This window comes from Carex rostrata, chromosome 24 (assembly GCF_964058835.1).
Source record: "Carex rostrata chromosome 24, lpCarRost1.2, whole genome shotgun sequence".
In the NCBI taxonomy this organism is placed as follows: domain Eukaryota; kingdom Viridiplantae; phylum Streptophyta; class Magnoliopsida; order Poales; family Cyperaceae; genus Carex; species Carex rostrata.
In genome coordinates this window covers 7,858,956-7,878,000 of record NC_135941.1, presented here as the reverse complement: position 1 = coordinate 7,878,000, position 19,045 = coordinate 7,858,956, and the positions used below count along the sequence as shown (strand labels likewise).

Genomic DNA, 19,045 nt, shown 5'->3' with positions numbered 1-19,045 from the left:
AAAAAAATATATAAAAAAATATCTGTTGCGAACGCATGCAGGTAACAGTAGGTTGAGAAATAGACAAAACTTTTCGAAAGCTAGAGAGCTACTAAAGGGAGAGATCCATGGAAAACAGAGGCTTTTGGAAAAGAGAGATGAAATATTCAAGTTTCTTAACAAAGATTACCAATCAAAGGCTCGTCGATCGTAGAACTCCAATCAATATATAATTAGCTAGTTTAATCACGTACAAGTAGATTTATTATAATTCAAGTGTGCTTCAATTTCTACTTAATTAATATTAGGGTTTTAAAATTAATGTCTGTCATCCTCTTATTTTCCTGAAAAATAATTACATCTATACGAAGATGATTTGTCAAAAATGAATTACAGACTTGAGCATAAATTTTGTTTTGGGCTTCTTTGATTGGGCCAGAAATTGTTGGGCCTAGATTTTTACGAATTTGGGATCTCTGCTTTTCTTGGAGAGAGTTAACTTTCCACGCAATTGCACTTGCTATCTCAGTTGTTCTCACCAAGTGGTCCCATTCCATTCTATCTCTATTGGGGTTAATAATAATTTGGAATAATTAGCCAAATCTTTTGTGTCTATCCAAATCCTGCCTTAATATGACAGGGACATGTTTTGACAAATGGAATGGAATGGACGATTCGACCTAATTCAGTTTCAATTGCCCTTTCCCGTAAGAAAAATTCCATCTACAAAATTAAATGTAGATAAGGTAGCCTCATTTGAATCAATTGTTTACAGGCTTAATACATAAAAGTAATAGAACATTTTAATCATACTCATCAAATTAAGGGATAAAATTTATATCTATGGTAATTATTTTTTATTTAACTAATAGTTTATGTAAACTGGGAGATTTCAATTTTAGCATACATATTTCATTATTAAATTAAAGACGTGACTATCTAGGCTTGCAATTCATAATAATTATCTTTAAAAAGTAATTTTATTAAATTCAATCAATTACCATATCTATTAGCATAATTAAATGAAGCATTAAAGCTAGCTTCCTCCCTGGACCCTTATATCATCACTGTCTTTAATCCTTAAGATAAATAAATATATAAATAAATAAATAAATAAATAAATACAAAGAAAACAAAAGTAACAAAAATCTGGCTTTGCTGTCCGTCTGACCTGGCTCTCTTCTTATTTTCTCCTCTTTCTCTCCCTTCAACCTCTTCGCCGCATTCACACTTCCGCACACCCACCCACCGCTCCACTAGATTCTTCTCAGTTTCATTCCTTCCTCTTTTTTCTTCTCTCTTTTGACATATACCTTTCGGCAGTATGAAATCTATATTCGACATGTCACTTCCCTGAATTTAGGAGCAGATCAGGGCCGACCTGCTCTAAAGTTTTAAGATTTTTTTTTTTTTTCTCTTGTCTTTTAATGAAGAATTGACCATCTTTTTTTAAATTCAAAATCGCTGGAAAACAGCGGAATTTGCGTCGAGTTCCAAGTGTATTGTATATTTAATTCGGTCGGATCATCCCCAATTTAACTGGACTTGGCGTTTTCAGCATCGATTTCTCCTCCGTTTCCTTGATTTGTTGGGATGGGAGGGGTGACATCAACAGTTGCTGCTAGATTTGCCTTCTTTCCGCCTACACCTCCGTCATATGGAGTAGTAGAAAAGGAACAAGGAGGGGTGCTGGAGTTGACACAAGTGCCAACACGAAGCAATGTCGAGGCGAGGAGGCTCCAGACAAAGAAAGGGAATGGCATCATTGCGATGCATGTCAGACATCCCGGTGCAAAATTGACCCTGCTATATTCCCATGGGAATGCTGCCGATCTCGGCCAGATGTATGAACTCTTTGTTGAACTGAGTAAGCATCTTGGAGTTAATCTCATGGGGTAAGATTATTTTACTGGTTTGTAGCTTGTAAATTTGTATAAACTTTTATAAATTGGTTTTCTTACTGCTAGGTGTTGTTTTGAAGTCAACACAGTTTTGGTAAATTTGTGTTTTAGATAAGTTCTGCAATCCATATCATGGAAAGGTTTGTACCTAAGTGGTATTTTTGTGTGCACGTACCAGTATGTTATGATTCAATTTACACACATAATCAGAGAAAGTGTATCTTCTACCAGTAAAAGTGTTAAACTAAAGCATGCAAGTGCGCATACTATGATCATGCCAAACACTTACAGGTGTCGATCTTACCGTTTAGTTAGTAATTAAAAGACACTTGCAGGTGTCGATCTTATCGTCATCATCCACCCACCTGTTCATTATTGTGTGTTTCACTTGCCTAGCAAGTTCTTTATTTGTTTGGGTCACTATCAACTGTTGTGTTGAATATTAAGGTTATGTTGTTGGGTTCTTCTAGTATCTGTCCTTTTGTGCAATTCTTAATGTACCATTTACCTACTAGCTTGCACTGTTTTCTTTTCAGGTATGACTACTCTGGATATGGACAATCTTCTGGAAAGGTATAGTTTGAATCTTAAATTTCTTTTAACTTAACTGTATCATAATTTATAAGGATAATTCTAGGGTATATCCAAGTTTTGAGGTACAATTGAGCATGAGTGTACAGTGCATCTTGAATAATAGTTGTTAATTGTTAAAGGTTAGAAAAGCCTTTTTAATAATAATATCAAATTGATTATCAGAAGGAAAATTTGTACCACAATCTCATTGGTTAGTGTACAATCTTTGTTCTCTGGAAAAATCATGTCAACAAGATTTCATCTCCGGAAAAGCACAAGATTTTTCTTAAATCTTCTGATCGGCAAACTGTCGAATGTATCCTTTTCCTAGTAAAAAGGAAAATTATTATATCTTGCAACTTTAAATTTCAACCATCAGATGTAAGCTAAAATAAAAAAATGCACCTTCTAAATTGAATGTACGCTAGATCGCTTGATTGGTTGGAACTTGGAAGTCCTTTTAGGAATTATGATAGTTAAATATCAAGTTGTCTCTGAAAGCTATTATTTATTGTCCCCGAGCTCTTAATTGATCATCGCTCAAGTTTAATTTATCACTATTGTTTTCTAATTTTTAAATTAGAATTTACCTTATGCACCTAGCCAAGTTCTTAAATGAGTACTTGAGCGACAATCAGTACTTTATCAGTTTATCGGTCCTTTACGTCTGATAAATTCTCAAATGAATCCAGAGAAAATGGGTTACATATGTTCTTTAATGTATTTCTATTTTCTGCACACTGTAGGTGTGAAATTAGCCCGTTTTAATCAATACATTATGGAAATGTACTGATGTGATGGATATTTATCATTCTGCGCGGGACCACAATGAAATCCTAGAATTAATCTTTCCTTGAGTAATTGATACACTTATTGTATTTGCAGCCAAGTGAGCAGAACACCTATGCAGATATAGAAGCTGTATATAGATGCCTCATAGAAACATATGGTGCATGTGAGGAGGATATAATATTATATGGCCAGTCAGTTGGTAGCGGTCCCACTTGTGACCTGGCATCACGTTTGCCCCGCTTAAGGGCTGTTGTTTTACACAGCCCCATTATGTCTGGATTGCGTGTCATGTATCCTGTCAAGCATACATACTGGTTCGACATTTACAAGGTATGTTTTTCTTTTCATGTCCTTCTGTAGAAACATAAAACAAAAGTTTGACCAATTTATGCAAGTAACAGTCAATACTTTATCCTGTTCCTAGTAATTTCTGACCAAAGTTGCAATGTTTGCTCTGACCCCCCCCCCCCCCCCCCCCCCCCTGCAATTTTGAGATATTTATTATGGATTGCTTAGTGGGGGCAGTGATGGTATTGGGACTGTTACCAAGCACCAATTGTTAGCTGTTAAATATTGTGATCCTATTAATAACTTGGTTCCTCTGTTAAATGTTAAATATATTGCACCTAGCGTGGCATGGCATGCCTTCCATTTTAAATTAAACTAATCAACCAAACCAATCTAGATGCTGGATTAAGTTCAAATGAACTTGTAAAAGTAGATTGGCTGTGTTACTTAAGAATTTATTTTGGTCGACTGTGTTGAATGTGGCCCTAACTCTGGTAAGTTTTTTCATTTTCCAACAATTGAACTAAAATCAAGCAAATCAGATATAAATGCAGATTAAGTTTATATGAACAGGTAAGACTAGATTGGCTGAGTCAATATGAAAAGTCTTATTGGTAATATCATATATTTTTTTACTTGAAACTTGATTTTGACAGGTTTGTTATTGCAAAAGATTCCAAATATGTTGGGTGTTTGATAGCAAATGTGAGAAATGGTTGGTGTTAATTTGTCAGAGCCCTTAAGAAAGAACTTATATGCAATATTTTGATTAATCCTGATACTTGAATCATGATGGAACAGGTCGAAAAGTGAAACTTTGATGTTTGTTGGCTAATTTTGATTATCATAATTTTTATACCCTTCTTTTGAATGCAGAATATTGACAAAATTCCATCCGTCAAATGCCCTGTTTTGGTAATTCATGTAAGTGCTTATACCTTATTCTTTACTTTTTAGTATTTGTATAGATTGTCTAGGGCTCTAGTTATGAGCCATCCCCCCGCCCCTCATTTCTTTAATGGAGAGAGTTTTCATATGTTAATTGGTAATCTTTGTCACTTTGCTTCTGCTATGTAATTTGGTGAAAGATGTATATTTTCAGAGCCACTGCCAATAATGAAAATGATAGTTGTAGATAGATGAGAGAAATTAGTTTCCACGTATATACAGTGCCCTGTTTTGTTAGGTTCATTTTCTTCTCCTCTCTTCTTTTACTTTTCTTTGGGCGCAATAGTGTTATCTTAACACTATTTTTTTTCCTCTCTTCTTTTTACATCATTCTTTGAGTCACAAAAGTGTTACCTTAACATAAGTTGAACTTTAGTGTGCTCTTGTTTTTTAATAATAATACGAGGGACGATCATCACCCCCAATTTTCTCAACAAAAAAAAAAAATGTAACAATTGGAAAGAAAATCATATTGATACCAGACATCTTAATACTCGAATTGAAGGGCTTTTAGTGAAAAAAATACCTGATATCAAGTTGGTATTGACCAGATTTTCTTTCATATTTTGCCCTGAAGACAATGCTTTAACATCTTAAAAGTATTGGTATAAATTGTAACTTCTGATTCCAGGGATTAAAATGGATACTGGACCGAACTAATAATAGCAATGTTTCTAAAATGCTCTTTTTCTTTAATAGTCTTTTTTGTGTGTAAAATTTAATTAGTAATTCTCCTCTCAATTCATAGGGCACGTCAGATGAGGTGGTTGACTGTTCACATGGGAAGCAGCTTTGGGAGCATTGCAAAGAAAAATATGAGCCTCTCTGGGTAAAAGGTGGCAACCATTGCAATCTTGAACTCTACCCAGAATATATCAAACACCTCAAGAAATTTGTGGCTGCCATAGAAAAACGACCTCCCCCTTCTTTAGAGAACCCACCCAAAATCGATGAGAATTCCAGTCTACTGGAGTCTGCAGTAGTTAGCTCTGACCGGATGAGCACTGATCAGAAGTTAGAGAATCCCCGGGCCAGTGTAGACCAGAGAGAGAGTAAGCCAAGGCAGAGCATAGATTGTAAAGAGAAAGATAATGGGAAACCAAGGTCTAGCATCGATAGGAGAGAGAAGTCAAGGAAGAGTGTGGATGCATCAGATAAACCAAGACCCAGTGTCGATCAGTCTGACAGGCCCAGAAAAAGCATTGACCGGTATGATGAAAATAGTGTTTGATTGCTAGGTCTTTATCTTTATCTTTATCTTTTTTCTGTTCTTTGTTTGTTTGTTTTTTTTGTTTTTTTTTTTTAACTACAGCAGTTCTATTAAGCCCTTGACTTATTGTGGGTTTTTGCATGCTTGCAGTTTTGGAGGGATGATGAGGTCAGTTTGCAATATCGACTGTTTGAAAGTCACTGCTACTGGTTGACGAACAAAATACTGTAGAGAACGTTAATACTTTCTGTTTCCTGGGAACTATAGCAAAGTGTTTATTTAGATTGGCTTTGTGCTTAAATTGATATACTTCAGTGGCCTGGGTAAACATATGGTCCTTCAGTTCAGTCAAAATTAAGCATCCATTTTTATGTTTGTGCGTGTTTGATATGAGAAAAAGGCTCCTTGATTTTATTTATTTTTTCTTTGAGTGTGTAGTTAAAGTTTTGATAGGGGATTTGTTGGTAGAGATGAAAAGGAATATTATAAAAACAATCAAGATAGTTGTAAGCTTTGTCATGTTGGGAGCGTGTTTGCTTTCTTGTAGATATTTTGTATGTGCTTTATGTATGATTGAGACATTCGTTAATATCTTTCTTTGTTGGGATCTCTATAATTTATCTGTCCCTTGGCCATTGTATGCAATTGAAAGCATTTAGCAAAACTAATTCTAGCTTTCACAATTCCAGGCACGCTCTGCTCAAGGCGTAGACGTCTCAGAAATCTCTACATTAGTGTTGCTTTTCATCAATTTTAATTTTGTTTGTTTAGTGAGAAATATTTACTGTGACGCGGACTATACCATTCAGGAATCCATATCCTCTGAGGTAACAGGATATTTTAGTTTAGATCCAATCCGTCCGATCAGATTTTGGACCAATCCAGTCTGAGGTGAAATGCACAAAATTTCTTTAATATTCATGCCAATGCAGACGGAACGGTTCGGATATAAACTCAAAATTTCTGCTACCACTGATATGAATTCACCATTCAGCCGATCACATGAATCTTTTCGCCCCAGCCCCGCCCCGCCCCCCCCCCCCCCCCCCCCCCCCCCCCCCCATAAAACTAACACATACCATCCTTCCATAGATTTCAAATTTCCTCTGAAATTAAAAAAACCAATCCCATTTAGAAGAACAAAATCAGTTATCAGAAGTGACAGCCAACGAACTTAATCCAGTAGAGAGAGTAGGAGATAGAATTGAGAATCAACTAGTTGTACTACGATAAACAAATACAACTTTCTTTTCTAACATAGATACATATTCATCAAGCTTAGAAACAACCGCCTCAAACTCGGAGACTTGTTGGTCTATTGCATCAATCTGCTGTACATAGTCCTCAAAACTATGGTTTTTCTTGCTCAATTGTTCGACAAAAACCCTTAGACCAGAGGCCACATCCCCAAACTTGTTATACTCCTCTGTCACCCTTTGGTTCATCTTTTCAAGCATCAGCAGTTCGTTGTTCGTTCCCTGAGATTTTAAATAAAAATAAAAAGATAAGAAAATATTGTGTTACCCTTGTATTGTTATTATCATGTCATAAAGTCTGTCAATGTAAAAATGACACAATTTGACATCCGGAAAATATCATGCTGACGGAATCAGTGCTGATACTGGGGTCTGAACTATGATGGTGATGCTACAGCATCACAAAAGATAAACCAGAAATTACTGCCTGTATGGCTATACCAATAAGGCAATAACACAACATACTAAATTATTTTAGTTTAAAACTTGAAAGTCTGCACTTGAAACTAAATTGAGCTTTTAAATCTCCGTGAAGTAGTCGCTCTTTTCTTCACAGAACATATTGGGTAGAATAATGAGGTAGTAAAGTTGTAATCCTCATCATGAACTAAAGAATGTTACATAAGCTACAATTTAAATATAAGTTACATTTATTTTCTATTCATTATTATTGTTGCAGCTACTGTTACTGTTATTATTTTTATTACATTTTAATTTATATCTACTTCTTCTTTGCTGAAGACTAAAAGTATCAAACGAGCAAAACTTTAATTTCATAGTGGTGGAATGGAATGAATGAAAATATTATTTTAAAAAAAAGAAGCAAACACCTACACTGTCCCCAATACACCATAATTTAACTATAATTCACGCGCACCTGAAAATCCTACCAGTTCAACCTGAGAGAGAGAGAGAGAGAGAGAGAGAGAGAGAGAGATTGGAAGGGGAGATCTCATGTACCTCGAGTTCGCCTTTGACCATGAGGGAGACATTAGAGAAGAGATCGGCCAGCGCTTCTGCCACCTCATCTCGCCCGACCTCCTCCTCGTCCTTCTCGGTCCGATCTGTCATCTCCAAACAGGAATAGAGAAGGATTGATCTATTTATTCTAGGGGGCAGGGGCTGCTCCATTGGGTGAATAATTTGATACTTTTTTACAACAGACCATGTTGAAGCCCGTTAGTCCGAGTCCGTTTAGGCCCAGTAGGCCCATATCGAAATTTTAATACCTGTTTTGGTAGTTAGTAGGTGTAGCCGTGTAGGTCAGTCGCACAGTATACACGTCGCGTCCGATGGATAGCGGATCCAAATCAGTTGGATGTTAGTTCAGATTCGTTTTGATCAAATGTGTATGAATTATAAAACCAATCAGACGATTCTAGACCTATTTGAGACCAATATCTACCGGACGTGCCCCGCTTCCTTTTATCTGCTTTCTCTTATTTATAAAGGTAGAGCGGCGGGTTAATGGATTAGATTGAGTTGGAAATTTTTCTAAGTAAATTCATTCAATCCATCAAGTCTTTTATGCAACTGATGTGGAATTTTGATTCACTATTTAAGATATATTTTTATTATCTTAGTTTTATATTTAACGTGGCATTGATTAGGGGTGTTCAATCGGTTCGGTTTATTTGGTTTTCAACCGAACTGAAAATTTTCAGTTTAAATGGTTCAATTTTTCGGTTTAAATGGATCGGTTTGTTTGAAATTTTAAATTATTTCGGTTTAAATAGATCGGTTCAGTTTAGACTTTTCAAAACCGACTGAATTATATTGGTCCAAGTATGATTTATATTTTGTTTGGTTCAATCATTGCTTCATTTCTTTCATTTTAGTTTAAATATTTTAAAACATCTACATATTTTGTATGGAATTGAACAACTTGTGTGTGAACATATGTAATTTTCGTTAATAATGGCACCAATAGGTTTACTTCAGTTTGAACTGAACAAACCAAAATTTACTTCGATTTATTCAGTTCGGTTCTTAATCGGTTTATAAGTTTAATCGGTTTGGTTCAATTCTATTTTTTAAAACCGAAGAAAAGTTTAGTTTGGTTATTTTAGTTCGGTTTCAACCGAACCGACCACGTGAACACCCCTAGCATTGATAACATTATAACAATAAACTAGATAAATGATAGTAAAATAAGATAAAAGATATTTAAGCATTAAAACATGAAAATTTAATAAACATGTTATATATTTTTTATTTTTTTACTAAAGAGTAAAATGGTTATTTTATAATTTAAAATGAAATATAAAAGTCAATAAAGAGTAAGGCTACGGTGCTATGGGTTGCATAGAGGACTACGGTGCTACGGCTCAATATTCGAATTTTTAAAATCCTAACGGTCGATCCGAACCGTTCATCTTGTTCTCCATATTAATATGTGTTTGGAGACCGAATTTTACATTTTTTAGAAAATTTTTACTATTTTTTTAGATAGGTAGAAAATCACTTGATCTAAAAAATTCTGCACCATTCAGATATTTGATTTTCTACCTATCTAAAAAATAGTAAAAATTTTCCAAAAAATGTAAAATTTGATCTCCAAACACGTATTAATATGGAGAACAAGATGAACGGTTCGGATCGACCGTTAGGATTTTAAAAACTCGAATATTGAGCCGTAGCACCATAGCCCTCTATGCAACCCATAGCACCGTAGCCTTACTCGTCAATAAATTGGGTAAACTTGTGAGTTTTTAAAATTTAGAAGGATAAATATGGTAATATGAAATTATAAATTATAGAGGGAGAAACGCATAATTTTGAGATTTTTGATGGACATATATGAAAGTCTGTTTGTATTTAACGTGTCAAACAAGACAATTTTTTTTTGAAATTTTTTTTTTATAAAATAAAGATAAACAAGCATAAGAAGAATAAATAAAATAGAGAGAAAATATGGCAATCTCTTTATTCATACATTTCTCATATGTGTACAATACAAGATTACAAAATCTCTATTTATAGGCTACAAATTGTAAATAAAAAAAACCATCTAAATAAATGGAGAAATAAATTTCAATAGTAGTGGCCATCAATTCCAATTGTAGTGCATGGAGTAGTGGGGAATAAATTGATGATTTTGGGAGTTACAACATGAATGACATCCACATATTTATAATATATTTATAATACTCCCCCTACATAAGAATATGCCTCATTAAAATCTTACTAGAAAAAACCTTATGGGATAAATACCTAGTGAAGGAAAAAAAAGTACAATATTCTTCTAAATACGCAACTACAGCCTTACCAGGAAAACCCAGTGGGAAAAACCATGGTTAAGAAAAATATAGTGCATATTAACTCCCCATCATGATAGCATCAATCAAGATCTTTAAGTCGGCGAACTCCAATATTACGAACTAGTTTTTCGAATATTGCAGTAAGGAGTGCCTTAGTGAATAAATCTACTGGATTTTTCACTTGAACGGATTTGCTGAACATTAATAACATTATTCTTTTGGAGATCATTTGTGAAAAAGAATTTTGGTAAAATATGTTTTGTTCTATCTCCTTTAATGTATCATTCCTTTCATTGATCAATACATACTGTTGGAGTTTTGACAGTTCAAACTCATTTAATTAGCTCGGTTTTGACAGTTCAAATCGATTAATTAGCTTTGTGCTTAAGGTGCGGAATGACCATAGAACAAAAATTTCTACGGCCAACTTAAACTCAGGATCTACTCCCTGATTGATTTCTAAAACTTTAATATATTTACCAATTAAATAGATTAATATAACATTTATACATTGTTTCCAAATTCGGATTGGAATGCAGACCGAGCGAGAAGAGCGACATCGGGAATGACTCGTCTCAGAGCATCAGACGTCTGATGCCTCTATCGGTTATCCACCAGGACTAACCGGAGAGCGATTTATTTCTTTTGCCAAAAATACTATAAACCGCAGAATTATGCAAAAACACTATTCACCGAGAAAAAGACGAAAACCTATAAACACGAATTTTCAGTTACTCAGTTTCATCAATAAGTAAAACTGAAATACCACTAAATTCATGAAAATACTATTCATCAATCCCATAAATATACTTCACAACAACCCACAAGATTATACGTCAACTACGTATAACTTTCTTTTCTCAACCAAAACACTATTGGGAGAGAAACTGAGAAAGAGAGAAAATATCGATTCGATTCGACACGAAACGATACGAGTGAATTAGTGATTTCTCTCTCTACACCTCCACCCCTATTTATAGGGTTATATGGCGGTTGCCAAATGACCGAAATACCCCATGAATAGTATGGAGGTTCTAAAGTGAAAAGACCAAAATGCCCTCGGTTGGATAAACATGATGACATATCATGTATAGATAAGGATGATGACATGTATGGATAAGTTCTAAAGTGAAAAGACCAAAATGCCCTCGGCCCAAATCCAATTAATATCTGTATAATTATTCTGAACAATTATATTTCTTGCGGTTGTTGTTTCGGTAACTTTTATACAACGTATCGTGTACGTTTATAAATTAACCGTTGTTTTTGCTTGTCATCTTATATGATATTTATAATGTAATTATATCACGTATAATTAATTATAACCATCTTATTATTAATCATAATCAATTTATAATTAATCAATAAGATTTTCCGAGTAGCTCCTATATGGCGTGACCCAATAGGATCTGTGTAATATTGGTAAATAGAATTAAAACTATTTTAACTTCTATAATCATGAGAGGCATCTGGCAGTATACATCATGACCATCCAATTACACAAATGATGCTGCATTGTACAATACCACGATCCAGTAAACTATTTACTTATGTCAGTTCATTTGTCACATAGCTATCATATCAGTTTCAAGGTAGATTTGTGTCATTCTTGCTAACTTAATCTTTTCTTGATCTTGAGCAGATTATCAAATATAATTACTCTTGTAATTATACCGCATGCAGATAATCTAACTCTACCAAGGGGCCCAGTGATGCTATAGCTCGTACAAAATACGAGGGACAATAGTACTTTTGATAAACCATCGCTTCCTCAGCTAAACTATACATACAGAATTACGGAAGTGCTACTGTTATGATTGCTTTTTACGGACAGCGTTAGATAACACTCACACATACACATCTCTTAGTAGGAATGATGAATACCTCATACTGTAGAACTTGACACTTAATGAAAACATTAATTACATGAACACAATTCTATTTAATGTTTCATTCGGGGTCTGCCAAATATCATGTTCCTAGAACATGTATCTATGTGATTAAATCTCTCATCAATGGTTCTAGATACTCTATTATATATGGAGATTCAAAATCAATATAAATTCCCAACTTTCTTTTTTTTGATATCACATTTTAGTGCGTTGTGGTGGAACAATTAGAATGTATATCGCATATTCAAAAATTCTTATATGGGAAATATTAGGTATGTAACCAAAAATCAATTATAAGGGGAAGCTTTATAATAGCTAGTTGGCATGATGCGAATTAGTTTTATTGCATGTAAAATATCATATCTTCTTTTTACATACAAACATCTACATGATATTCAATATTAATTCCGACTTTTTCTAGACGTATTTTCATAATTGAATAATCATAAAATTATGCTCTTTAATCAAATCAATTGAGCAAGTAATCTCATAAACGACAGGTTGTGATTTGATAATAAACATACATGTGACCATCTTATTGATGCATCAATTAAAATCATAAAATATTCAAATGGTCACATGTTGGATATATTGTTCCACAAATATCATATTGTATATGTTCTAGAAATAAAACCAACACATAAAAAATTCATCAGATTAAATAATCTTCTGGTTCTTTGATGAATGTTTACATTAATTATATATTATTTTTCGCATCATTATTGATCCGGAATGGCCCAACCGGTCATGCCAAACGATAAACATATTATTGTATGTAAACTTCTGGTTTACAATAACATGTGCTTTAATTGTACTAATATATGTGTAGTATAAGGAGAAACATATGCAATTTGTTTTCAATATACATTGTTTATATATATATATATATATATATAGAGATGGGCTATGGTGCATTGCAATGCATGAACCCTTTTATGCATTGCACTCTAAATCATGGATTTAAAGTTCAAACGACCAATCCGAACCGTTCATCTTGTTCTTCATATTAATATGTGCTTGGGGACCAAATTTTACATTTTTTGGAATTTTTTTACTATTTATTAAGCAATTTTGAAAGTCGCTGATCTGATGGTCCAGAAAATTTTACTGTTTTTTACTGTTCACAGCAAAACAGCAATTTTCAAAAATGCTTAATAAATAGTAAACAAATTCCAAAAAATATAAAATTTGGTCTCCAAGCACATTTCTATATGGATTAAACATCTAATGGTTCGGATCGGTCGTTTGGACTTTAAATCCGTGATTATAGTGCAATGCATAAGGGGGTTCATACATTGCAATGCACCATAGCCCATCTCTATATATATATATATATATATACACACACACACACAAATATATACACATATATATACATACACACACACATATATATATACATATATGTTCGCTTCTCAGAGTGTGCTTACAAAGTTTCAGGTACAACAAGTTGTACCAGTTTAAACCTTGAATCTACTCTCGTCTAGGGTTGCAAGTGCACAACCCTATCCGTATAGTATATTAAGGTATCGATCCTCAGGGACGGTTTAATTCGATTCTAAATCACCACTTATCTAAGCTAGTTACTAGAAGTGTGAAAAGTTGGGTTTGGTTTGTTTATGTTTCCTAATTTCGGGTGTCAATTCAATTAACAGTAAATGAAAGCAATTAAAGGTTTTGGTTTTGAACAATGATAAAAGGCGTTCCTAGGGTTTCAGGTTTCATCCCAAACTTTGCCTTCTCTGGACCTATCATGCGACTCGCATCATCTCTGATGCGACCCGTATGATGCGACTCGCATCATCTCTGATGCGGGTCGCATGGCCCTCGAGCAGAGCTGACATGTGTTCGTATCTAAGTTGATTTCTTGTGCGAGGCTTCAACCTGTGGCTCTCGCCTACTGGTATCTAACCTAAATTGATTGTCTGGTTAACTAGAGGTATCTACAACCTTTCGATAATAGAAATTTCACCTCTCGGCTACTATTGATCTTAGATCTACCTCAAATGCTCAATCACAATTACAAGATATATCAAGGCCAAATTACTAGAAGAGATGCTATAGACATCTAACAGTAGACAATCAAGAATCAATCAAGAAATCACAATCAAGCAAACAATGAATACTCAAACAACAATCACACAAGTTCAAACTTAGATCAAAACATCATTCAACTCAAAGACAAGGTTTAGAGACTACATCCTAACCCTAAGAACTAGAGATCTACTCAAGCATAGCAAAAGAAAGCATAAAAGAGAGAGAGAATAGGCAGATCATGATGAAGCTCAAAGATCCAAGGTGGATTGGAGAGGATCTTGCAATCTTCTCTTCTTCTCCAAGCGATCTCCAATCTCTCTCTTCTCTCTTGATCTTTTCTCTCTCCTTGAGGCTTTGAATCTTTAAATTTCGGAACTCCCTCTCTGGTAGCAGGGGTGGCCTATTTATAGGCTTTTTAAAACGAGTGCTTCAATTCTGGGCATTTGCTGTCTGCTCTGGAAACTCGCGATGCGACCTGCATCAGGTCTGATGCGACCTGCATCAGGTCTGATGCGACCTGCATCAGGTCTGATGCAACCTGCATCGACTCTGATGAGGGTCGCATCGACTCTGATGAGGGTCGCATCGGATGTGATGAGGGTCGCATCAAATGTCTCAGATTTCAGTAACTTCTCTGATTTTGCCCGTTTTCGCCTGATTCCTGCAAAGTAAGAACCAAAACATAGCAGTACCACATTCTATGGATATTCAATGTAGAAGGCACCATTTGTTGGTTCAAAACATAGATTTTTGTATGGAAACAAGTCGAAATAATAGGTCTAATAAAGTGATATCAAATTCCCCCAAGCTTAACCTTTGCTTGTCCTCAAGCAGAGATCTGTTCTTTGTTACCGGGCTGGACTCTAAATGCAAGTTAAGTTCCTAAATGTGAAAATTTACATGAGTTGCTTAAATCAAGAACCTCGAGAATCTTTATGGTATGATTTGGACTTTCCTTGATCAATTTTGATTCACCCCACAAATTGACTAATCAAACTTCAAGTTCTAGAATGTTTTAATACTTGCAAAGCTGAATACTCGAATTGATCAATCTATCATTCTTTTACTAAAATCAAGCTCTCATTTGTGGAGATTTTCCCTTTTTCTCCCCCAAGCTTGGAACAAGTTTAGGTTAGCAAGTCGCGGACTTCGTGTGTTGATATATGCAAAAGTTATTCTTCTTTTCTAAATTTGGGAGACGAGCTCAAAGGCGCCCAACAGGACTTATTGCCAGTACTCTTATTTTCTCCATCTTTTCTGTCTTTTTTTTTTTTTTTTAATTTGGGAGACGAGCTCAAAGGCGCCCAATAGGACTTATTGCCAGTACTCTTATTTTCTCCATCTTTTTATTTTTTTATTCTTTTGCTTTTGCACATATACCATGAATACACACATCCATTGGTATTCATTCATACCAATGAATATCCAAATCCCCATTTCCCTATTTAAAAGGCACAGTTCAGTTTCAAAAATTGATTTTTGATACAATTCAAGTTTTCATCCTTTCAAGTTCTCAAAACATCCCTTCCTAATCAGTTCTTTGATCAATTATGAGGTTAGTTCTAATTTTTCAAAGTCATCCAAATCACAACCAAAATTGTTCAAACAAGTCCTTAACCCAAGCAATCACACAAATTTATCACCTAAAAATGCAAATTTTGGAAAAATAAAAACATGACCTAAATGCAGATACAGTTTTCTTCTATTCACCCCCCCAAGCTTGAATGAAGCATTGTCCTCAATGCTTGAATTCACACAAGAAAAGGTAAATAGAAGAAAATATGGAAACTAACCAGACATGGAGTGGGGGGTGAGGCGGGGGCGTCTCACTGATTGGTGGGAGGTGGATCGGGTGGTTTTTGGTGGAGCGCCTTGTCGAATGTGTCAGAGGGATACACCATTCTTTCCTCATAAGGGTCGGGTGGTTTTTTCTTTCTAACACACCAAGGAACATAATGCATCGACCAGGTTGGTTGTGCATGGCCCGTATGATGGTCTGCATGGTCCGTGTGTCTGTGATCATCCGCTGGTAAGGTCTTGTGCATGCATGTGGCTAGGTTCGTGCCCATCAGCTTCTCGATAAAGTTCGCGATCACATTTTGCTGAGTTTGGAAATCCTCAAAGTGTCCAGCAGTGCAATACGGTGGCAAATCTGAGTGGAGCGTCGTGTTCTCAAACATTTGCAAAAGAAAAATCCACCCCATATCTTTCAAATCTTTGATCGACCACCCGATCGCGCTTATGTGAGCTTTCAATTTCCTCAAGAGTGTGGCAGTCCGATCAGGGTTGAGATCTGCATTTAAGATCACAGGACAACTTTTATCTGGATCTAGGAACTCATACCTGAAATTTACTGGAAGAGGCTTGAGTTCAGGAGTGAGTTTCTCTGTCTGGTCCTTGACGCGGGTCGCATCATGGTCTAAGCGGGTCGCACCGGGTGGACTCGACTCGCATTCTGACCTTGCATCTGCTCCATCCGACTCGCTTCGACCAGCTTCAAGGCCTTCAGACCATGGCATGCGACTCGCATGAGGTTGATGCGGGTCGCATCCAAGTTCTCCCAGGTCAGCTGCTTTCACATCTGCTCCATACACTGATTCCAAATCGCTTGTTTTAACCTGCAACTCAGATAGATAATCAGGGTAATTTTTAATTGAGCTCCCGTATCCCTCGCGAAGTTGTCCCTTAGCCAATTGATCCTCCATGTTGATTGTGCAGCATGCTTCTGGTTCAGCTAATCGTCGGGGAAAGGGTACCGGTGGTATGTAAGGTGCAGGTTTCTCAACCCCTTTCCCTTTCTCTTTGTCAGACTCTTTTGATGCGGGTCGCGTGGTACCATTGCGGGTCGCGTCCACAGGTTCTTCAGGTGGTGTTGCTGGTCGCATTGGCTCGATGCGACCAGGATTCACAGGTTCCTCCGAGGTTGATGCGGGTCGCATGGTGGTGGTGCGGGTCGCATCAGTTGGGATCTGATCAGTTGGGAAAGCTGGTTCATCGTACTGGGTCCCACTCCTCAGTGTGATCGCCTTAGCTTCTCCTCTGGGGTTTGGTTCTGGCTGCGCGGGCAGCTTTCCAAGTTGTGGTTGGCTCGAGGTGACGATGTGACTCAGTTGCTCCAACAATTTGCTTTGGGCGGCCATTTGAGTTGCCATCGATTGCATTTGCTCCCACATCATTTGGTTCATCTTCCCTTGCTCATGTGTGAAGTTGCTCACAACGGGATCAATGTACGGCTCGGGTGGATCGAATTGGAATGAGCAGTTGTTTGAGTTGTCGAATGGTGCATTGTTGTAGAAGTTGACCTGTTCGGGTTCCTCATCCCATTCCGCCAGTGGGCAATACTCGTAAGAGTGCCTCCTATCCCCACATATGACACATGGCTGTGGTTGATGATTACCGACTGCCTTCATGCTCATTTTGATTAAAGCCTCCTCCAGCTCGGCAGCTCTAGCAGATAGAGCTGCGATCTGATCAACCCTGTATCGACCGCCTCCTCCTCCTCGAGAATTGTCGTGGCTGAACCACTGTTGGTATGTTGCCATAGCGTCTTGAACTTCTCTGTCTCTTCCACGCGAGTCGCGTCGGTCGTGATGCGGGGCGCGTCGAGAGGTGGTTGTGCAGGAAGAGCTGTGTTCCTGTGGTAAGAGAAAAATAAAAGAAAAAGATACAAATTAAAATCTAGATTAACTTGGATAAGCAAAAATCTAGAAAAGAATTGATAGCCGTCCCCGGCAACGGCGCCAAAAACTTGTTCGCTTCTCAGAGTGTGCTTACAAAGTTTCAGGTACAACAAGTTGTACCAGTTTAAACCTTGAATCTACTCTCGTCTAGGGTTGCAAGTGCACAACCCTATCCGTATAGTATATTAAGGTATCGATCCTCAGGGACGGTTTAATTCGATTCTAAATCACCACTTATCTAAGCTAGTTACTAGAAGTGTGAAAAGTTGGGTTTGGTTTGTTTATGTTTCCTAATTTCGGGTGTCAATTCAATTAACAGTAAATGAAAGCAATTAAAGGTTTTGGTTTTGAACAATGATAAAAGGCGTTCCTAGGGTTTCAGGTTTCATCCCAAACTTTGCCTTCTCTGGACCTATCATGCGACTCGCATCATCTCTGATGCGACCCGTATGATGCGACTCGCATCATCTCTGATGCGGGTCGCATGGCCCTCGAGCAGAGCTGACATGTGTTCGTATCTAAGTTGATTTCTTGTGCGAGGCTTCAACCTGTGGCTCTCGCCTACTGGTATCTAACCTAAATTGATTGTCTGGTTAACTAGAGGTATCTACAACCTTTCGATAATAGAAATTTCACCTCTCGGCTACTATTGATCTTAGATCTACCTCAAATGCTCAATCACAATTACAAGATATATCAAGGCCAAATTACTAGAAGAGATGCTATAGACATCTAACAGTAGACAATCAAGAATCAATCAAGAAATCACAATCAAGCAAACAATGAATACTCAAACAACAATCACACAAGTTCAAACTTAGATCAAAACATCATTCAACTCAAAGACAAGGTTTAGAGACTACATCCTAACCCTAAGAACTAGAGATCTACTCAAGCATAGCAAAAGAAAGCATAAAAGAGAGAGAGAATAGGCAGATCATGATGAAGCTCAAAGATCCAAGGTGGATTGGAGAGGATCTTGCAATCTTCTCTTCTTCTCCAAGCGATCTCCAATCTCTCTCTTCTCTCTTGATCTTTTCTCTCTCCTTGAGGCTTTGAATCTTTAAATTTCGGAACTCCCTCTCTGGTAGCAGGGGTGGCCTATTTATAGGCTTTTTAAAACGAGTGCTTCAATTCTGGGCCTTTGCTGTCTGCTCTGGAAACTCGCGATGCGACCTGCATCAGGTCTGATGCGACCTGCATCAGGTCTGATGCAACCTGCATCGACT

General features: G+C 36.6%; 2 protein-coding genes across 2 annotated transcripts; one reads left to right on the top strand and one right to left on the bottom strand.

The window, feature by feature from the left end:
• The first annotated feature begins 1,439 nt into the window (after positions 1-1,439).
• Positions 1,440-6,307, top strand: LOC144575499 (uncharacterized). The gene is made up of 6 exons (XM_078325663.1): positions 1,440-1,874; positions 2,417-2,453; positions 3,339-3,575; positions 4,410-4,457; positions 5,230-5,690; positions 5,842-6,307. The coding sequence occupies exons 1-6, from the start codon at positions 1,573-1,575 to the stop codon at positions 5,903-5,905; spliced, it is 1,149 nt and encodes a 382-aa protein (XP_078181789.1). The 5' UTR covers positions 1,440-1,572; the 3' UTR covers positions 5,906-6,307.
• A 463-nt stretch (positions 6,308-6,770) lies between these two features.
• Positions 6,771-8,037, bottom strand: BLOS2 (biogenesis of lysosome organelles complex 1 subunit-like protein). The gene is made up of 2 exons (XM_078325755.1): positions 7,908-8,037; positions 6,771-7,169 (listed from the first exon to the last, which is right to left on the bottom strand). Exons 1-2 carry the CDS (start codon positions 8,016-8,018, stop codon positions 6,903-6,905), a joined length of 378 nt encoding a protein of 125 aa, XP_078181881.1. The 5' UTR covers positions 8,019-8,037; the 3' UTR covers positions 6,771-6,902.
• Between the last annotated feature and the right edge of the window lie 11,008 nt (positions 8,038-19,045).

What these genes read in the sequence shown, in the direction of transcription:
- BLOS2 (XM_078325755.1), bottom strand. Translation starts at nt 8,018, where the DNA reads ATGACAGATCGGACCGAGAAGGACGAGGAGGAGGTCGGGCGAGATGAG. An exon ending in TGGTCAAAGGCGAACTCGAG is followed by an intron (nt 7,170 to 7,907) that starts GTACATGAGATC and finishes TTAAAATCTCAG; the next exon opens with GGAACGAACAACGAACTGCT.
- LOC144575499 (XM_078325663.1), top strand. Translation starts at nt 1,573, where the DNA reads ATGGGAGGGGTGACATCAACAGTTGCTGCTAGATTTGCCTTCTTTCCG. An exon ending in CTTGGAGTTAATCTCATGGG is followed by an intron (nt 1,875 to 2,416) that starts GTAAGATTATTT and finishes TTTTCTTTTCAG; the next exon opens with GTATGACTACTCTGGATATG. An exon ending in ACTGGTTCGACATTTACAAG is followed by an intron (nt 3,576 to 4,409) that starts GTATGTTTTTCT and finishes TTTTGAATGCAG; the next exon opens with AATATTGACAAAATTCCATC.